The sequence below is a fragment of the Schistocerca americana genome, chromosome X, assembly GCF_021461395.2.
Source record: "Schistocerca americana isolate TAMUIC-IGC-003095 chromosome X, iqSchAmer2.1, whole genome shotgun sequence".
NCBI classification, from domain to species: Eukaryota; Metazoa; Arthropoda; class Insecta; order Orthoptera; family Acrididae; genus Schistocerca; species Schistocerca americana.
The window spans coordinates 306,592,642-306,612,402 of NC_060130.1; the positions used below are offsets into that span (position 1 = coordinate 306,592,642).

General features: G+C 40.3%; 1 protein-coding gene across 1 annotated transcript in view; it reads right to left on the minus strand.

Moving 5' to 3' along the window:
• Positions 1–19,761, minus strand: part of LOC124555979 (inactive phospholipase C-like protein 1) — a 651,563-nt gene that overhangs the window by 133,611 nt on the left and 498,191 nt on the right. The window contains exons 9-10 of the mRNA XM_047130024.1: positions 17,156–17,330; positions 9,467–9,634 (exon numbers count right to left, since the gene is read on the minus strand). Of these exons, the coding sequence (XP_046985980.1) occupies positions 9,467–9,634; positions 17,156–17,330 (343 nt within the window). The remainder of the gene's footprint in view (positions 1–9,466; positions 9,635–17,155; positions 17,331–19,761) is intronic.

Consider the following 19,761-nt stretch of genomic DNA (forward strand, 5'->3'; position numbering starts at 1 on the left):
CACATGGGAATGTAGGAACAGCAATCACAGCACCCATCTGGACAACACGACATGGAAGTGACTAGTGCAGATGGCCCAGAAGCCAGCTGACAGTGGTGGCATGTGTAATAATTAGGTATTTTGTGAATTACAGGGTCCGCAGAGCCACTAGTAAGACAGCAAACCACCAAGCATGATATTATCCTCTGGAACTGAGGAAAGACACTGTCAGTCAATATATCCATGAAAAAGCTTCTTTGTGGAAATTAGAAAGAAACTAAATTGTTTCTAAGAAACATTCCCATTAAAAAGTCTTGAAGAAGTTAGATTAACAGAAGAAAGGAAAATGAACAAATCTAATACTGTCAACTGTAACTACATTGACCCTTATGAGCCTACTTTGGCCCATGAAGGAAAAAACAAGTTATTGGTTTTCAGTATTTACAGGCAGTACCTATTCTCAATCATAGGTAGCAGCCCTACCAAGCCTCTGAGATACCACAGTGCAGTGCTAATGTTTTCGAACAACAAGGAAGAAGTATAATTTTTGTTACCTTCCTACTTTGTGTTGTATATTGACTAAAATAAACAGGAAAAAATTGGTAAGCTGGCTACAAACTACTTTGTCCCATGTCAAAGTAGCCTGTAGTAAATCAGCTGTAGGTTCAACTTAGCTTAATATGTCTATTTTTTTAAGTGTTTTTTCAGATAAAAAAGTCATTTGTGTATATAAAGGATGATTGGGGTAAGAAGTTACCACAACTATACAGAACAAGATCTTGAAAAGTGTTTAGAAGAAATTAGGTCAGACCAAAAAAGCCAGAGAGTTGCTTCAAATCTCTATGGAATTCCTAGAAGCACCTTAAAGAACAAACTGAAAGGGAAATTTGTGAAAAAGTATGGTCATCCAATAGTATTTAGCCCTGAAGAAGAGAAAATGTTTGTAAATCACATGATTAAAATGGCTGAATTTGACTTCCCACTTAAACAGATCTTAGTCTTTTAATTAAAGGCTATTTAGACCAAAAAGGTATTGTTATCAAGTGCTTCAAAGATAATCTGCCTGGCTACGAATTTATTAAATCATTCCATAGAAAGCAAAATAGACTACCCACATGATTTTGTAGCAATATCCTACAACACCTAACCCATAAAAGTGTAAAATGCCAGTTGAGAGGAGCAGACATAGGAAATTAAATGTCCCTACAGGGAAGAGTATAAGTCTGATAGACTTGAAGGATTCACCTGCATCTTCAAGCACCACTGCTTCTGTCTACAATGGTGATATTTCCGTTCCCAAAAAGAAGGGAAGACCCAGGAAAATACGAGATTTGTGACTCCTGAGACTAAGAAATTGATGCTGATAAGTGTTCATGATTCATCATGAGTTGGGGTTCTCTGCCTTGCTAAGGTCTTGCACGCCCTGAAAGTTGAAATCATGTCTTATAGTATACACAGCAGACTTGTGTGCCTTTCTATGAATATATTCAGTTTACTGTGTTCTTATACATAAACACAAAAACCTAAAAGTACTGCTACCTTCTGTCGCTATGTCACCATAATTCTTTATTAACAGAGGTATCTTTTGCTCAAGACAATTAAAATAGTCATTACATGGAAAAAAATTTCCCGTAACAATGTAACCCCACTCTAGTACCAAATTTGCCAACATTTTGGAAAAGTAAAATCATGTACCCAAAAATGCTGCAACAACCCCTAATGTCATGTAAGCATGGAGTAAAGTCCTGTTAACTAAAAAACAGTTTTTGTAACATAATTAGAGCAAATTCATTTGAAAAAATTAAGGACTAAAAATAACTCTGGACAAAGAATTGAGTTAAAGTAGCCAAGTTGAAGGCAGGCTTATAATAAAAACTCTAGAAATGAGAGGAATGAAAACTTAAAGAATAAGTTATTTTATTTGGAAGAATCCAAAGAGTTTGAAGACTGTTACTTATGCCAACTCGTCTTCAGCAGCAAATCTTTCTTCAGACAAAGATAACATGTTGTATTTATCAGGGAATTTTTATGAATGTGAAAATCTGTAACAAAGGCTTTACAGTTTTCATACATTATTTGCTAAGGTTTTGCACATCTTGAAAGATGGAACTCAAGTGTCATTTTACACAGGCATAACAGGAACAACAAAATTTGTGCCAACAAATGAAAAGTTTTTAACCAGAGACAGATGTTGTATTGAAATTACCTGATTCATTTTAATTAAGATTAGCCGAATATGCAAATATGTTATAGTGATTAAAATTCTTCTGGGTATTATGCCACGTCATTGCTAAAAACTAACAACAATAATAAACTAAAACCGATGTTTTGGCCGAATTGCAATGGCCTTCCTCAGGGCCTGAGGAAGGCCATTGCAATTCGGCCGAAATGTCAGTTTTAGTTTATTATTGTTGTTGTTAGTTTTTAGCAATGACACGGCATAATACCCAGAAGAATTTTAATCATTATGACACCGGCCGCGGAAGCCTACATTCTTATATGCAAATATGTTGTCTTAATTGTGATTTAAGTGACTTTAAGTTGTATTAGATATTTATTAGCTGTTGGTATGCTGTTGTGACTCTGTGATGACATACTACTATGCGTTTGTGCCCACCACCCATCTGCTCTAAGAGACAATCTCACACTGTAGCAGACAAATCATCACCAGGAAAAAAACCACATCATGAACTGGATACATCTGAGGACAAAAGTTTTCTCTATCATGCACTTCTTTGCTGCAGCAAGTGGGGTTGCCCCCTAAAGCATGCTGCAGGAAGTGTCCCCCCTGCACTGATGCTGAGCTGTGCACATGGTCAGCACAAAGAGTTAATGTTCCTTTGGTGTTAAGTTCATGTTCAAGTTGTCTCACTATCAGAACTTAATGGCTTGCCATAGTTCTACCAGATAGGTGCGTGACCCATGAATTCATCAACGGTGAGTTGGTTTTGAGTGTCTATAAAGCGAACAGCATTGCAAGCTACCACGATGCCCATGGAGAACTACCTAATAGGGGGGACTGATACCGTACTTCAGGGGAACATGTCTGCACCTGCCTCATGGTCTAATTTCATGAGGATGGAGTATCCACACCACAGAGTATGTTAAATTATAGTAAGAGTGGCAGCCGGCCGCAGTGGCCGAGCGGTTCTAGGCACTTCAGTCCGGAACCGCATGACTGCTACAGTCGCAGTTTCGAGTCCTGCCTCGGGCATGGATGTGTGTGATGTCCTTAGGTTGGTTAGATTTAAGTAGTTCTAAGTTCTAGGGGACTGATGACCTCAGATGTTAAGTCCCATAGTGCTCAGAGCCATTTGAACCATTTAGTAAGTGTGGCAAGATTTTTTTGGGAACTATATGCAAAACACTGCAGCACCATAATGTGGTCATTAAAGACTGAAATTCCCAACTGTGTTAGATTAGTTTCACCAACAGCACCTCTAGTTTGTTTATTTATATTTTGTATTTGTTTTGCTCACTGTGGTACATTAACTTCACTAATGGTACCTCACTTTAGTTTATTCGTATACTGTTTTCTTCTTTGATCACCGTGTTACATTAGCTTCACCCACACTACCTCAAATTCATTTATTTCTAATTGTATTTTGCTTTAATCACTGTGTTAGATTAGATAATCTTATGGTACCTCCAAGTTCATTTATTTCTATTTGCATATTACCTTGTCAGTGTGCTAGATTAGCCCCATTGACCGTACTTCAGGAGGATTAATTATGTTTCTCATCTTGCCTTAAAAGAACAGTGTAAACTGATTCCCCAGACATGGGCAGTGGGCACACCTCTTGTGTACTTGTCAGAGGTGTACACATTCCACTTTTAACCAGTCCATGCTTGCCTGTCAGCCAAGCAGGCTAGCTGCTGCACGTTACCAGCAAAACAGTCAGGCTGCTTCACTCCCTCCCAAGTCAAGATTTGCCCAACCCAAGCACGTTAAAGAAATCTTGCAAATTTCTACTGTGCTGTGCTACATAGCAGTTTATTCTGTATGCTTTCATTGTAATGTTATGAATAGGGTTTGTAAATTGATGAAAATCCTTTTATTACCTGAATAGCACAAGAAAAGGCTTAATGAAATATGTATTCATTTTGGGCCAGAATATGGTGGATTTTTTTTGACATATTTTTGGCTTATTTATTTTTTTGGTATTAACTGTTTTCCCTGTGGCTTTATCATCTTTCGATTAATACTTTACACTTAAGTAACTAATGACATCTATTATACTGCAACTGCAACACCAACTAAAGCAAGGTTTTAGAAGTCTAGTTTCTGTAGCTTTAGTGTGTTTCAGATAATTATGACCCTAGTTTTTTTTTGTCATTGGCCTTCTGACTGGTTTGATGTGTCCCACCACAAATTCCTCTGCTGTGACAACCTTTGCACTTCAGTTATACAAATGTAATTACTTTTTCTTTGATGTGTACTGCAGGTTCACTGAATTCATTTTAAGTGCCCAAAAAGTTTATTCTAAATTCCTCAAATGAATTTTGGCAAACACGAAGCTTGTTTTTGTATTATGTTACTCTAAAAAGTACATGTTTCTCTCACACTAAGCTTTCTTCACGCTATGTTGCATATCAACAGACTGTGGTTTTTAATATCCACTGATTCGTATTTTTTCTTGTTTCAATCAATTTTTCCCCTAATGTTAGAAAGCCTATATACTGCTAAATAGCCTTGAGTTTAGAACACATTCCCACACATTTGTCAGCCAGTAACTCTTTGTCATCTTTCAAAATATTTACCGAGTGAGAAAACTGCTGGACAAATTTACAAACATGCTGTAACATGCCCGAGGTCCCCAAATGAGGGTTTAGTAACTTTTTACACAATTTGCCTTGCGAGACACCTACTGAGTTATTTGGAGCTGTCTCATAAAACATGAAAACTTTCTCCCTGCTGGATTTCAGCTCTGTTTAAATACTTTCTTAGTTTCTCCTCAGCCTGTTTTAAGTTCAGTTTGTTCATTTTGCTGCACCAAATGTTATGATAAATGAGGTGCAGTGAAACTATCTATGCAAACATATACCTGGCTAATCACATTGGATTGATAGTGCAGCGCGTTGTCAAGTGCAGCAGGCTTAACGGTTCCATAAAGCTTGCCAGGCTTGTGAAAACCCAAGTTGACCTGCTTTAACCATTGTGCTTCAGTACAGCTGTACACAGGTGCTATTGACATTACATTCCCCACCATTCTATTCCACCTGGCTAGTGCTTGCCACACTGGTCTGAATGCATGTGTATCGGACAACTGCAAACATCACATTGCCCCACCACTTGGGTAGTGCTCACCACACCGGGCTACCCAGCCAGCAACTAAACCACCCATCACTCCTCCCGATCTACAAGTGCATATGGCTGAGTTTCACACTATCATCAGCTACTGTGTGCAGCTCACAGGGACCACCACTGTCCCGGCACATCCTCCTCCCCTTCCCCCTGTCCCATCCTCCAGCTGCCCCACACCATCTTCCACCTCCCACCTTTCAGCTCTCCTGACTCTTGGTTGTCGTTATCTTTTGCACAGCCAATATTTGCAGGCTCCTCGATCACCAGTCACTCCATACAATTTGCCCTAATGGTTGCGCAGTTTGAGTCTATGGTCAATGTGGAGGTGCACAACATCTTTGCAAGCTGGCCACAGTCTGACAGATTTGGTGTGCTGAAAGACTGGCAGATAGTGCAGTTTGCAGTGTTAGAAATGCAGTGCATGCACAGACTATTTTCACTGGAGGAATGCACAGGCATGGAGCCCCCATAACTCCTCCAGCCCCTCCATGCACTTGCAGAGTGTACGATGATTCTCAAAATGCTTCTGCTTGTGAATTGGCTCATGAATCTGCCTGCTGCAGTCTGCATGGTAGTAACTGCGCATGACTATACGAACGTTGAAATGGCAGCCATTGTTGTGGACAGGATCTTCGACTGCCTCAATTGCCCACACCATTGCCGAATGCAGCACCGCAATGGCTATTCGCACAGTCTCCTACATGTATAGCCCATATCATACTCTCCATGTCCCACAAACCCTCCACAGACATATACCACTTAATAACCCACTCGATCAGTGAGGTGGACAAGCTCACCTCTGCCCTAGAGTGCACGCACCATCCTGTGCTTGCCCATCCCTGCCCCCACGATGTCTGACTACCAGTGCACATACCCACACAGGTGCAACCCTCATCCCTCCCCCAACCAGCTAGTGGTAGCCACGGCATTCAGAGTGCTAGTGATGAGTGTTTTGGAAGCAACGCTGCAAACTGTCGGGTACCATGTGCATAGTCCTCAAACACTAGTGGCAGCTGGCAATAGGCTCGCCCACCATTTCTCGGCACCTGTTCATGCACAATCATCGGAACCCCTCCTCCTGAACAGCCTACCTGCTTGACACCAGCTCCAATCTCTCCATGTACCCTCACAAACTGTTACCCTCATCTGGCCCCCTCTTACCCCTCCTCCTCACCATGGTAAATGACTGTAATCAAAACCTACTTCTCCCACACCAGGTCCATCAACCTCAGACTCGTGTGGATTTTGCATGGACCTTTTCTGTGGCTGATGTTACAGACCCCAGCCTTGTCACAGACTTCACCCACACTATGGCCTCCTCATCAACCTAGCAAATCATCGATGACACATCCCTCTGTTCCATTGCTTGTATATCCTGCACTGCCACCAGTTTTGCCATCAAACAACTGTCATATTTCAGCCCCTTTTCTGACCTGAATTTTATCCCTTCATCCACCCTTTCAATGCCCCCAGGAGGTACACCATGATATGTTGTGCTACACTGCAACAACCCTGGCCCCATCCCATGCCCCCTGGTTTTTTGGCACCACCTTGCCTTCAGATGGGTAAGTGAAGAGACGCACATACCAAAATCGAGGCACTGATCATCCTTGTTGTGCTCAACCTCTCGAGGATCCCATATGCCTCTGCTCTACACCTCATCCCAACAAAGGTAGTATTTGGCACTGATGTGGTGACTTTTGGGTCCTCAATGCCTAGACAGTTGTCGATTACTATCCAGTGCCACTCTTGCATAGATACAATGAAGGTCTGTCCAGTGCAACCATCTTCATCAAGGTATACTGCACAAAAGCATTTATGAAAATTCTGGTCACACCAGAGGACATTGAGAAGATGGCCATAATCACCCACTCTGTTCTTTTCACAAATGTATTTACGGCCTTCGGGCTCCAGAGCACCACCAAGACCTGGCAGTATTTTCTCGACAATGTCCTATGCAGCATCTTGGGTTGTTCTGTGTACCTGGATGATATCCTATATCCACTGGTGCAATCTCATGGCACACTGCCAGCACCCCCAGGAGGTATTTTCCTACCTCAGGGAGGTGGCAGTTATCATCAACCTAGAGAAGTGTGTCTTCAGTGTTTTGGAGATTGACTTCCTCGGACACAGGGTGTCATCTGCACACTCCTGCCCACTGGACAAGAAGGACTGGGCTGTTGCCAAATTCCCATGCCCAATAACTTTCATAGAACTCTGCAGATTCCTCAGGATGGAAAATTTTTTCTGGTACTACCTGAAGAACACTACAAGTGTGCAAGCAGCAATCACTGCCACATCCCAGGGTGATAACACTAAAAGTAGCAGGCCCATTCCCTCTACAGTGCTAATGACAGAGTTTCAAACAAATGAAATGTGACCTCTCACATGCTGCCCTCCTGGTCCTGGCAGCCAAACAATGACTTCAACCTCAATCCACACACTTCCTGGTACAGACTTACATGTATGGTGTGACTTTAGCACAAGTTACAACCACTCAGGCAACTCCTCGAGGTGTATCTCTCCTACCTTACCCCCAACTTCCACAAGACAACATTCAAACACCTCCACAGCCTGTTTCACCCTAGTGACTGCACATCTGTGGTCCTCACGGAGGAGCATTTTGTCTGGCATGGTATCCAATGGGACTGCAGAAACTGGGCCTGCACCTGTCTCCCATGCCAGAGTTCCACGGTAGGCTGTCATGTGCATGCCCGTATCAATTCTTTCCCCCTAAATGATCATAGTTTTTCTCATTTCTGTATTGATACTTTAGGTCCTCTTCCATCATCAGACAACCACTGGTACATCCTCACCATCATCAAAAAGTTCACTCTGTGGCCAGAGGCTGTGCTGCTGGCTGACATCAAGGCAGATACTGTGGCCAAGGCTTTCATGGACACCTGGGTCTCAGGTTTTGGGTCTGGTTGCCTTACATGAGTAATGGGGATTACTGTACCAACTTGATTGGGATTTTTTGTTTATAAAATTTTTTGTGGGAACTTACCTTTGTAAATGCATTCTGCAATTAACTGTGCCTGTTAATGCTCCCATAAAGGAGCCATTTAATATTCAGCTGTCTTTTGTAACATTGTTCTCATGCTTTGCCCATCTGTTTTACCCTCCATGCCTAGCAAACCCACAGTATTCACCTGCCATAATCAGTGAGGAACACAATTCCCAAAATTCTATAACTTATTCTTTTTGTTTCATCATATTGTATTCCATAGGGTGCAGTAATTGGCTACAATGACGTGTATTATGTTTCTCAACGTATACCAGTTATGACAATGGTTTACTAAACCCCACTGCATGTTTCAGTTAATCTCTTACAGGGGGTTAAGTCAACCACTTGCTACTGTGTTACATTTTGGTCCCTTCTTTTACTAATATTTAGATTAGGCTCTTAATATTTTTCTAGACATTCATTATATACTGTATCAACTAAGACAATGATGTGCTGAACATTTACTTATTGTGAAAAATATAAATACAAAAAGAAATGTAAAAACTGGCCAAGTTAACATAACCTTACCCTACATATGACTGCTTACACGAAAAAGATTTCAGGGAGTTTGTGAACTGAAAAAAAAGCATTTTGTTCATGTGTGTTACATCACCTCACATCTGTTACAAATTACTTTAACTTAAGATAGCTCAATTCTTTTGTTGTGATTTGTATCTGTGACCATTTCATTTAATGTTACTTAAGCTACTGCATTGGTCTGAGATGTACAGACAGAATTTTCATTGTGTGTGTGTGTGTGTGTGTGTTTTTTCAATGATGTACACATTGGATCAATTATGTAAGCAACTCAGTTTCAATCTTAGAACCAGTGGAGGAAGAGATCTCTTAATCAAAACTGTTTCCATACTACACAACTCATTATACATGCAATAGTAATCAGAGCAACAAGCCCTCTCAAGAAACATAAGTTGTGTTAGTAATAATACAGTAACTGGTACTACATATAAATAATTTCTTAAATTTAACAGTTAGCCATGTTCCAATTGTATTTTATGTATGAAGTGCAACAGTACTGTTTGGCAATCCTTTCCATACACCAGACAGATTTCTGCAGCATAAAAAATGTAGTTGGAGTAGAATCACTGTGGATTACTTCCAGTTTGAGAATACCTGTCTCTCAGTAGTTTACCTGGAAGAACAGTTTAATACTTTACCCATTTGACAGCCAGAGCTCCAAGTATCCAATGGTTTGTTGTTTTGAGGCACATTTTTTGAATCACTGAAGATAATCTTAGTGAAGTACCTTTTATATTCATTTAAGAATGGTTCTAGGTAAGTGGATGTCATGTTCCCAGTGAATGTTTTAGAAACAACTTCCACTTCTGCAACAATAATTTCACATCACTATGGAAGATATTACTGTCAGGCAGCAGCTTACAGACTACACTTTCAAAGATCTAAACAAGTTCAAAAAATAATATTTCATTTCTACGCACAATGTAAAATGAATCTTAAGCCACTGAATAAACAGCAAATAACACATTTTCAAAAGAAAGTAATCTTAAGTTCTGCTCTCCCACCTATATAAAATTACCAGTTTACAGAATGTCACAAAAAAAGCTTTTGGCACATGTGTGTGTGTGTGTGTGTGTGTGTGTGTGTGTGTGTGTGTGAGAGAGAGAGAGAGAGAGAGAGAGAGAGAGAGAGAGAGAGAGAGAGAGAGAGAGACAGAGAGAGAGATCTATTTTTGACAAAGGTCTTGCTGGCCGAAATCTTTATTTGTGACAGTCTTCTTGTTATGCCTATTTGTGACTCAGCATCTCCGCTACATGATGAGTAGCAACTTTTCTTTTCATATACTGTTACATTCTATCCTGGATTTTCCACTGTTTGATTGACAGTTTACAGAGATACACCCCTGGCCATTGAAATATCAACACCAGTAATGATAGTAAATGTCAAAATTTTACACTGTTCACATGCAATATAACAGGAAGACTATATAATTACATTTGTTGACAGGTTTTGGGTATAAAAGGTGCAAAATTTAGTATATTGAGCTGCCACCTCTAAGAACAGTGTCATCTCAAACACAGCTGGGCATCAAGTCAAACTGAGCTCAGATGACACAGTCGGGGCTGTTATATGAAACAGCCTCAGATCTATGCCAGATTTCATCAATCATAGTGATCGGTGAGTGATGGCATGCCAATCTCTTGGCAACCTGTGACCAGATGTTTTCACTGGGTGAGGCATCTGGAGAACATGTTGGCCAAAGCTACAGTTGTACACCCTCTGTACCAAAGTAGTTCAGGACAGCAGAAGCTGTTAGAACTTCAAGTTTAACACATATATTTCGGAACGACACAACAACACATATAAGTCACAGAGTAAGTTCACAAGTAAGACATGTGTACACATTAGCATTCGAATGAGCACTGAGTCCCAGTCTAGTGGTCGCTGCTCAGCTGGCCGCTTAGGTGGCGCAGCTGCTGCATGGCTGGCAGACAGTGCCGCACGTAGAGGATGCGCGTAATTGCGCGGCGGCACTTTGAATGATAGGCGAGTCACAACAGAAGCAACATGCAGTCTTGTGTTATCTTGTTGAAATATAATGTAACATAGTCCAAGAAGACGGAGCACAGTTACTGGCCTCTATGCACTAGAAATATAATGGCTACTGTCTAAATTACTGGTTATGTGAATCGAAGGTGTCATGTTGTGCACCCAGTGGTACCCACACAATCATACCAGGTACTGGGCCCTTATGACAATCAGGAATACAATCTTTACAGTTTGTTCTCCTCAGAGCCTCCACACATGGATATATTCATCATGATACTGTGTGTAGAACTGGACTTTTCTGGAATGATGATGTGGTGCCGTTCCAGTGTCCAGTGTCATCATTGGGTGCACCACTGTTGGCACACCCCTCTCTGTTACACTGTCAAGGGAAGCTGCAACAACAGTTGCTGTACTGACAGTTCCTCGTGCTCCACATGTTAGCAACCTGTTTGTGTGGACACTTGTTTTGTAGCAAGCCCAGTTCCTGATTCAGTGTCAACATGGATGTATGATCCTATATGGTGGACTGAACAATAAGTCTGTCCCGTCAGGCACTAGTCATGCTGGTTTGCTGAGATTCTCCGTGGCATTGAAGATGGCTCTCCTGAATGCAACAATGCCACATTGACAAGGCTGTTGTGTGATTCTGACCAACATGAGCAGTAGTATCAGGTAATGACAAACCACAGTAATGATAGGTCATGATTCCACCACTATCACCATTATAACACTTGGTGGTGCTCCAGATGTCATTGCACTGTTTTTGTGGGCACTTGTGTTGCAAAATAGCAGATTTCCTGATTGAAAGAAAATGACATAGCTGCACGATCCTGTATGACACTGAATACGGCCCTCTTGAACTCAGCAATTCCAGATCAGCATGACAGTATTGAAAGACCACAATGCTGTCACTAATACTGTCTGCATGTTACATGAGGCATAAGTTGACCTTACAAAAAGTGGTGTGGTTTCAGAAGTTCCTTCATTCTCGGTTGGTTTTTCTTTGAGGAGACAACACCTCGTGACGCTGTTAGGAGTACAGTGACATCTGCACATTATAAGGACCTCCTCCTGCAACACACGATTCCAGCTTTACAGAACTACAACTGTGTCCACACCACTATTTTCATGCAAGGAGGGGTGACACCATTCCACCTATGCAAAATAGGAATAATTGGCCAAAGGAGTTTTCAGCTGCAATAAGATTGTACCAAAACACAATCTTAATTGCTGTTATGGGCTACAGGTCTAGCATTTGCCTGCATATAGCCAGGAAAGTACAACAGCACAGGCTCTACAGAGAGCACAGAGAAGTGTACTTACTTGTAACCTCTGGACCTAGTTGTAAGAAAGAGAGGTGCATAATATTGGCTCAAAAAGGGTGAATATAATAAGGTAAGAGAGATACTTGAGAATGTGGAGCAATTGGCATCTGGGACCACACGGTCTGGAAGTGGGCCATTAGACAAGATGTTACAGACCAGGAGAGGACAATCTTTGTTAATAAAAGAGTCTATAACAAAATATGGAATGAGGAACTGTGGCATAAGCTGAACTTGCTGACAGCTAAAATATTGGATTATGAACTGCAAGCTTACATAGTTGAGAGACAACAAAGAAGAAGCACACATCATAACAATGAGACACACAACCACAGAACATTCACCTACACTGGGGAAGATTTTCTGAGACCCTGACACTCATCTCTCAATCTCTGCACCAAGTTGGCACAGCAAGGCAGCCCCTGTGAGTCCTGAATTGTGCCTCAATATGCTGGGGGCTAATTATCAAGACAAATGAGGAATCTAGCTTGCTTCTGATTCCAAGTACAGTAGTGTAGTATAGTATAGTATAGTATTGTATAGTAGTGTAGTAAGAGTTATAAATTACCAAATTTGCAATCCAGCAATGCAGCTTAGTACAATAGACTAGTAGCATGTGCATTCTGGACTCCGGAAGAACACATACAGGGTGTACGTAAAGTCCGGGAACACTTTCAATTATTTATTGCACAAGAACTAAACATTGTACAGATGTCATACATAATGCATTTTCAAGAGAAACTCTGAAAGTTTTTTTTACAAATATTCGATATGTGAACCATGAATGACTCGGCAGATGTCAATACAGTAATCACATTCTTGCCATCCCCTCCCAGTGTGGCATCATTAACTGTGGAACTGCCTTCCTGTGTTCTCTGCCAGAGCTCTGCTACATCACGTGGTAGAGGCGGTACATACACCAGATCTTTAGTGTGTCCCCACAGAAAAAGTCACATGGAGTGAGATCTGGTGATCAGGGAGGCCATTTCATGAAACAGCTGTCGCCTTCTGTAGCATGGCCGATCCATTGATGCAGCGGCTCTGTGTTCAGGTACCTACAAACTTCACAACGAAAATTGGGTGGAACCTCATTCTGCTGAAAGATGAACGGAGAGTCCAATTGCATTTGAGGTTGCTGCAACATGTCCAAGTAGGAATATCCAGTGACAGCGCTCTCAGTGAGGAAGAATGGCCTGTACAGTTTTTGATGTGACAAGGCACAAAAACATTTACCTTTGGTGAATCACGCTCAAATTCAATGCATTTGTGTAAATGCCATCCCCATCCTCATTCAATTGTTGCAACAGCAAACAAAACTCAAAATGCTTCATTGAGCTTCTGCACTAGCTCCAATCTGAATGTTTTCATAGACATCTTGTGTTGCAGGATTTTCCACATGGTCACTGGAGCCATTTTGAGTTCACAGGATGCACAACGCACTGATTTCTTTGCACTGCTTATGAATGTCTCTTGTACGCACTCCAGATTCACTTCACTCACATTCTCTTAGCCGGGCACAAGCAACCCATCATAACGAATTTGTTGTGCCAGTGGTAAATGGCCTTCCTTGTTGGTGGCTTCTTACCATACTTGGTTCTCAACGTCCATTGAACAACTGTAGTGCACTTGTTTTTGTCAAATTCTAACACACAGAAAGCTCACTCTGCACCTGAACTCGCCATGGTTGCAACCAGTGCCAACTATTGTCAAATTACCAAACTTCGCTGTTGTGGTATATATGAAAAAAAACTTTCAGCGTTTCTCTTCAAAATGACATATGTATGATATCTGTACAGTGTTTGGGTCTTGTGCAATAAATAATTGAAATTGTTCCCGGACTTTATGTATACCCTGTATCTACACGCCAGGAGGCCAAAGAGTAGTATGTAATTTTTCTTTTATGTTATTATGATTTTTTTTTTTCAATTTCCTCGCATTAGTTACACTAACACATTTTAAATTATTTTAAAATATCATGCGCTGTATTCCTGCCAGTTCATGTGCAACATTTAGTTTGGTCTGTTGTTGTATCCAGATAAAGACTACAAGAAAATTGCAAATAAATAAATAAAATGTGGCTTTCTCCATTTGTTATAAAGAGAGAGTCTCTAAAATAGAAATACAGGGGACTGGCAATATATAAAGTTATTAGGAAATGGGTTTGGCAGTAGATTGTATTGGTACTCTCTTTGTTATTTTTATTATTCTTTTTTGCATGAGGAAATTTTTTCTGTTAATAACCCTCCATAAAGGTATGCATATGCTATTGTTGAATTCAGAAACTCATGATAAATGGGTTTTAGTGTGTTTATATCACATGATTGCCTGAGAATTCTGAAAGCAAGCTTGTTTAATGTTTTTGCCCTGTGGTGGTCCCACTGGAGAGAACTGTCAACCCAGACTCCCAAAAACTTTGTTTTTGTTACTAGTTCAATTTCTTTGCCATTGAACTGCATGGGTTCCATATAGGCAGGATGTTTTTGGGATGGGTAGAAGAGTATATGAGCTGTCTTGTTTGTGTGTAATAAGCCGGCACGGTAGCTCAGTGTGTTTGGTCAGAGAGCCGGTTGGCCTCTGTCATAAAAAAACTGAGTGGAAGGATCAACCATCGAACTTTAATAGGATATCTTGCGATGTCTGCAATGACCAAACAACGATCAATAACGAACAAACAAAAAACAGTAATTTATTGTGGTGGAGTCATGAGAGGAGTCTTTCAGCTGTGTCATTAAAGTTGAACTTCCATTGCAGAGCTAAGACTGACTGGAAAAGCAAGTGTGTGTCATCTGTAAAGGAGACTCACAGGAAGGTCACTGAAAAAAAGGCAGAAAGAGGAGAGGCTCCACTACCAAGCCTGGTGGGACTCCACATCTTATCAGGGCTTTGTCTGAATAAATTTGTATATATTCAGGGCTTGTGATTTCTACCACTTGCTTTTCACCAGTGAGCTAGGATTCAAACCAATTATTTGCTGTGCTTCTGATGATATATGTTTCTAGCTTCTGAAGAAACAGTAAATGATTAATGAGACCAAACCTGTACTAAGGTCAACAAGAAATCCAGTTGAAAATTCCTTTTGATTGAAGGCTTTAAGAATTTGGTCAGTGAAACCGAAGAGTGCATCATTCACAGTCCTGTCAGTAACTCACAACACATCACCCCTCAAGCCAGTCAACTTTTGCCAAAGTGGCTTTCTACTGGCCGTGTAAGGGTGGCACAAAACTCAACCCGAAACATAATCATCCAATACAGGCATGATTATTTTATTTATATTTACATACATACTCCATGAGCCATTTTACAATGCATGGCTGAGGGTACTTTTTGCCACTGCTAGTCATTCGTTTTCCTGATCAACTTGAAAATGGAGCATGGGAAGAATGATTGCCTTTATGCCTCTGTATGATCCTTAATATACCTTACTTTGTCCTTTCTGTCCTTCTGCAGCCTGTACACTGGCCAATATATTCAGTCTACAGGCTGTTGCAAATGATACTTCTCTAAACTTTCTCAGCAGTGTTTTGGAAAATCTCCTTCCTTCCAAGGATTCACATATAAACTTACAGAGTACTTAGATAACAGTTTTATACTGGCTGGACTCACTGATGATAAATCTAGTAACACATTTCTGAATTACTTTCGTGTTTTCTTTAAGGTGGCATAGTGGGGATCCAGGAAACTCAAGCAGTACTAAAGAATGGGCTGCACAAGCATTCTGCATGTGACCTCCTATATAGGTGTGCTACATTTTCACAGAATGCTCCCAGTATAGCACAAATGGTCATTCATGTTCCCTACAACTGAACTTATGTGTTTATCCTCAGTACATGTTATTTTGTAATGTTATGCCTAGATGTTTAACTGGTGTGACTGAGTGAGTAAGCAAACAGAAAGCTGCCATTTATTGCACCAAAAGAAATTGTGTCCAATTCATCCTGGACCCCCTAGAGTCTCTGACAACACTTTTCCACACGTAACAGCACTGTGTGAATAGTCTCAGACTGTAGAAAATTTATTTATGTAAAGAGTATCTGGGATGAGCGTAGAGATTTTGGTATGTGAACAACATGTTGGACTTGTACTTTGAGATGCCATTACATGGAAGAGTCAGAAAACAGAGGGAGGCCTTTTGCAGGTAATCACTACATTCGATCACATCAATATGAAGTCTTGTCTGTGGGGTGGATTACCCAGCTTGGATGTGTGTTGAGACAGAAAATGGACACTTTTTCAGCCATCATGAGATTGGCACACCTATGTGTAGGACACATTGAGGACTTTCATGTAAATATTCCCATAATAATGTACCTACTGCTTGATATATTGTCTTAGTGACTTGCAACTAAATAAAATGAAAATCCTTGTGTATATCACTCTCAAAACTTGCTAGAGTCTTATGAACAGGCACATCTCCCCATTATTTGTTCCACAAGCTTGTAATTAACAACTTTCAGCAGAAGAAGGAGCTTTAATCTACAATTTTGTTAAATTCCTTCCTCCTTTCCCTGGTAGTTCATTTTGTATGTGGTGACTAAAGATACTATACATGTTCATACCAGAAATACAGAACTGACTTTTAGATATGTGCAGGCAACAAACAAAACACTCATTTCACTTAACTATTTTATGAATGAACTTCATAACAAGTTATTCCCAGTATCAGTAATTTATTAAAAATGTGCCATGTGTACACACAATAAATAGTTCCACATTCAGAGTTAAATTCCACATTCACACAGTTAACTTCAATCATCTTAATTTATTAAGAGAAAACTGCAAAGCAGTACTTAGCATTTTGCATTTATTTCTGTTTGTAACATGTATTATGAGGATGAGATAACTATATGTACAAAATTCAATTATTTGTCAGTGTGTGTTAGTATCTGCATCTTTAAAATACAATACTGATAACTAATCATATAAGAACACACATTATTAGTTTCTATGATGTATGTCTCAGAACTAGTTTATCCTTTTGCAGAGAAATCTACAAAGAAATAATAATAGTTTACTTACCACTGGACACTGCAGAGTGAGGTTCATTCACCTGTATGCTTCCAAGTGATATTAAATCTGATAGCTCCCTACAAAGAAGATGAGTTTCTCCACCTATTACTGCACCATCATCATCGAGGAGCTCATCATGGACTTCTCCCACGTCCTCTTTGCAGTCTGGTGGCAACTTGTGTCCCTATGTAGAGAGAATTAATTCACTCTTAAAAATTAGCTTCACACATTATCAGCAACAAGATAATTTAGGTTGTGCCATATGAATAGCTGGGAATGTTTTAAGGGAGTAGATCCCCACACTTTTACATGGGTATCAGTGTAAACATAAATACAAGGAAAGTTCAGAAATGCTAAACAACTGTAACTGAGAATTAATACAAGCCATACAAAACATTGTTTTATAAATCTTAAACACATCTTCATCAAACTACACTGCCTGACAAAAAAGTGAAGCTGCCACAAGACATAGATATCAGTATAACAATGTACACAGACACACCATTGGCGAGTATGTACGATTTAGAGTTGCAATACCCCTTCACAGATAGACTGTCCATCAGAGCGCATTAATGTTGTTTGTGTATAGTTTTGTTACCAGGCCTTATAGGTTATGTAAGAGGTGTGACAGTTTCCAATGCTGAGTAATTACTAAGGGCACAGAAATTCCATCTACTAAAATGAAACAGCATTATTAGCACTTGACAGAGTTTGAAAAGTGGCTTCATTGTAGGTCTCCTTTGGTTGGCTGGCCAGACTGTGCAATATCCAGATTTGTGGGGCTTTCAGATGTGACAGTGGTCTGATGTTGGACTACATGAGAATGTGAGGACTGACAAATCCATCATCAAACTTCTGGTCAACCACATCTCGCCAACACAAAGCATGATCACAATACTGTACAAAAAGCTCATCAGAACCCCTACAAATCTGTGCCTGCTATCCAAGAACAAGTATTGGGCTCCCTGCAACATTCTGTGTCATCTCACACCATTGGTCTAAGACTAGCAGCAGCCGGACAAGAGAATTACTGCTCTGTGCATAGGCTTCTGTTAACACACAAACAGCTGCATTTAGAATGGTGCCATGACCATGAAGAATGGACAACTGATGAATGGCATCACTATGCCAGATTACCATCATTGGTGAGGAAGTCACTTGTAAAAAGGTCCTATTCTTCCAATGTTTTGGAGCTTTATTCATTGCACCACAGTGTAGGGAGTCATCATGCATCACTTCAGGTCATATCTGGTAATGATAGATGGAACTTTTCCAGCACAATGGTACGCCATGGATATTCTGCATCCTCATGTGTTACCTCTCACAGGACAGCACGGTGGAGCCATTTTTCAACATAACGTTGCTCGGCCACACATGGCACATGCCTCTATGAACAATCTGCATGATGTTGACGTACTGCTGCAGCCAGCAAGATCCCCACATCTGTCACCAGTAGAACATGTATGGGACCACCCTGGATGTCAGCTCCACCCTAGTGCCAGTATCCAGGGTATCAAGGACTAGTTAGAACAGTTATGGGGCCGGCTTGCCTCAGGAGAGAGTAAAATGGATTTATGGCAACTTTCCCAAATCAATCAGTGCTTGTATCCATGGCCAGAAGGGGTCAACATCAAACTGACAAGTGGGTGCATAATACCAAATTCTTTATAAATTTGACTGGATTTTGTAATCACTGAAATTACATTACATACCCTCTCAACCTTTGAAGTTTCATTTAATTTTATTTCCTTCTTCTCTTCTGACTGCTTGACTTTTTTGACAGGCAGTGTATTTTGATATACCATTAAAAAATAGCAAGCAATGTTTACCATGTTACTGATTCACACTGTAACTGTTTGATGATGCTAACTTTGAAATAAAGTTAGAGAAGAATTACAAAACAAGTAAATAAAGTAAGTAACTACTGTAAAAAATTTACAATTCTAAGACCAGAAGCTCATGATAAAGTTGTGGGCACCTCATAATTAACATAATACTCTCTGTTTCCTAACATGACACAAGGTTAAGAATAGAGACAAATGTAGAAAACAAAATTAGGAAAGAGTTTCAATTTAATGAGGCACAAAATTCTGCATCACACATTTTTGGTTGGTTGGTTGATTGATTTGGGGAGGGACCAAACAGCCACATCATCAGTCCCATCAGATTAGGAAAGGATGGGGAAGGAAGTTGGCTGTGCCCTTTCAAAGCAACCATCCTGGAGTTTGCCTGAAGTAATTTAGGGAAATCATGGAAAATCTAAATCAGGGTGGCTGGACATGGGTTATACATTTTTATGTTTCTAAAAAATTACAGTAAACCTCATCTCTTTTCATTTATTCACCTTTAATTGAAGGGGAATTGAATTAGTTAAATTGGAGTCATGCTATCACAGTGATTGTATTAGGTGATTTCATATCCTCTTCTTAACCTTTTGTAATCTGACATGGTACTGGGTATTTCAATTTGTTTTATGGGCAAGCTTTGGAAGTGAGAAGTGCTGTGAATAGGAGACAGGAGACGTTTAGTGAGGCCCAGCAAAACCAGCCACAGAGAACTGCGAGCACACTGACCTTCATGGAAACATAAAGAGTAAAAGTGGAGGTATAACATCC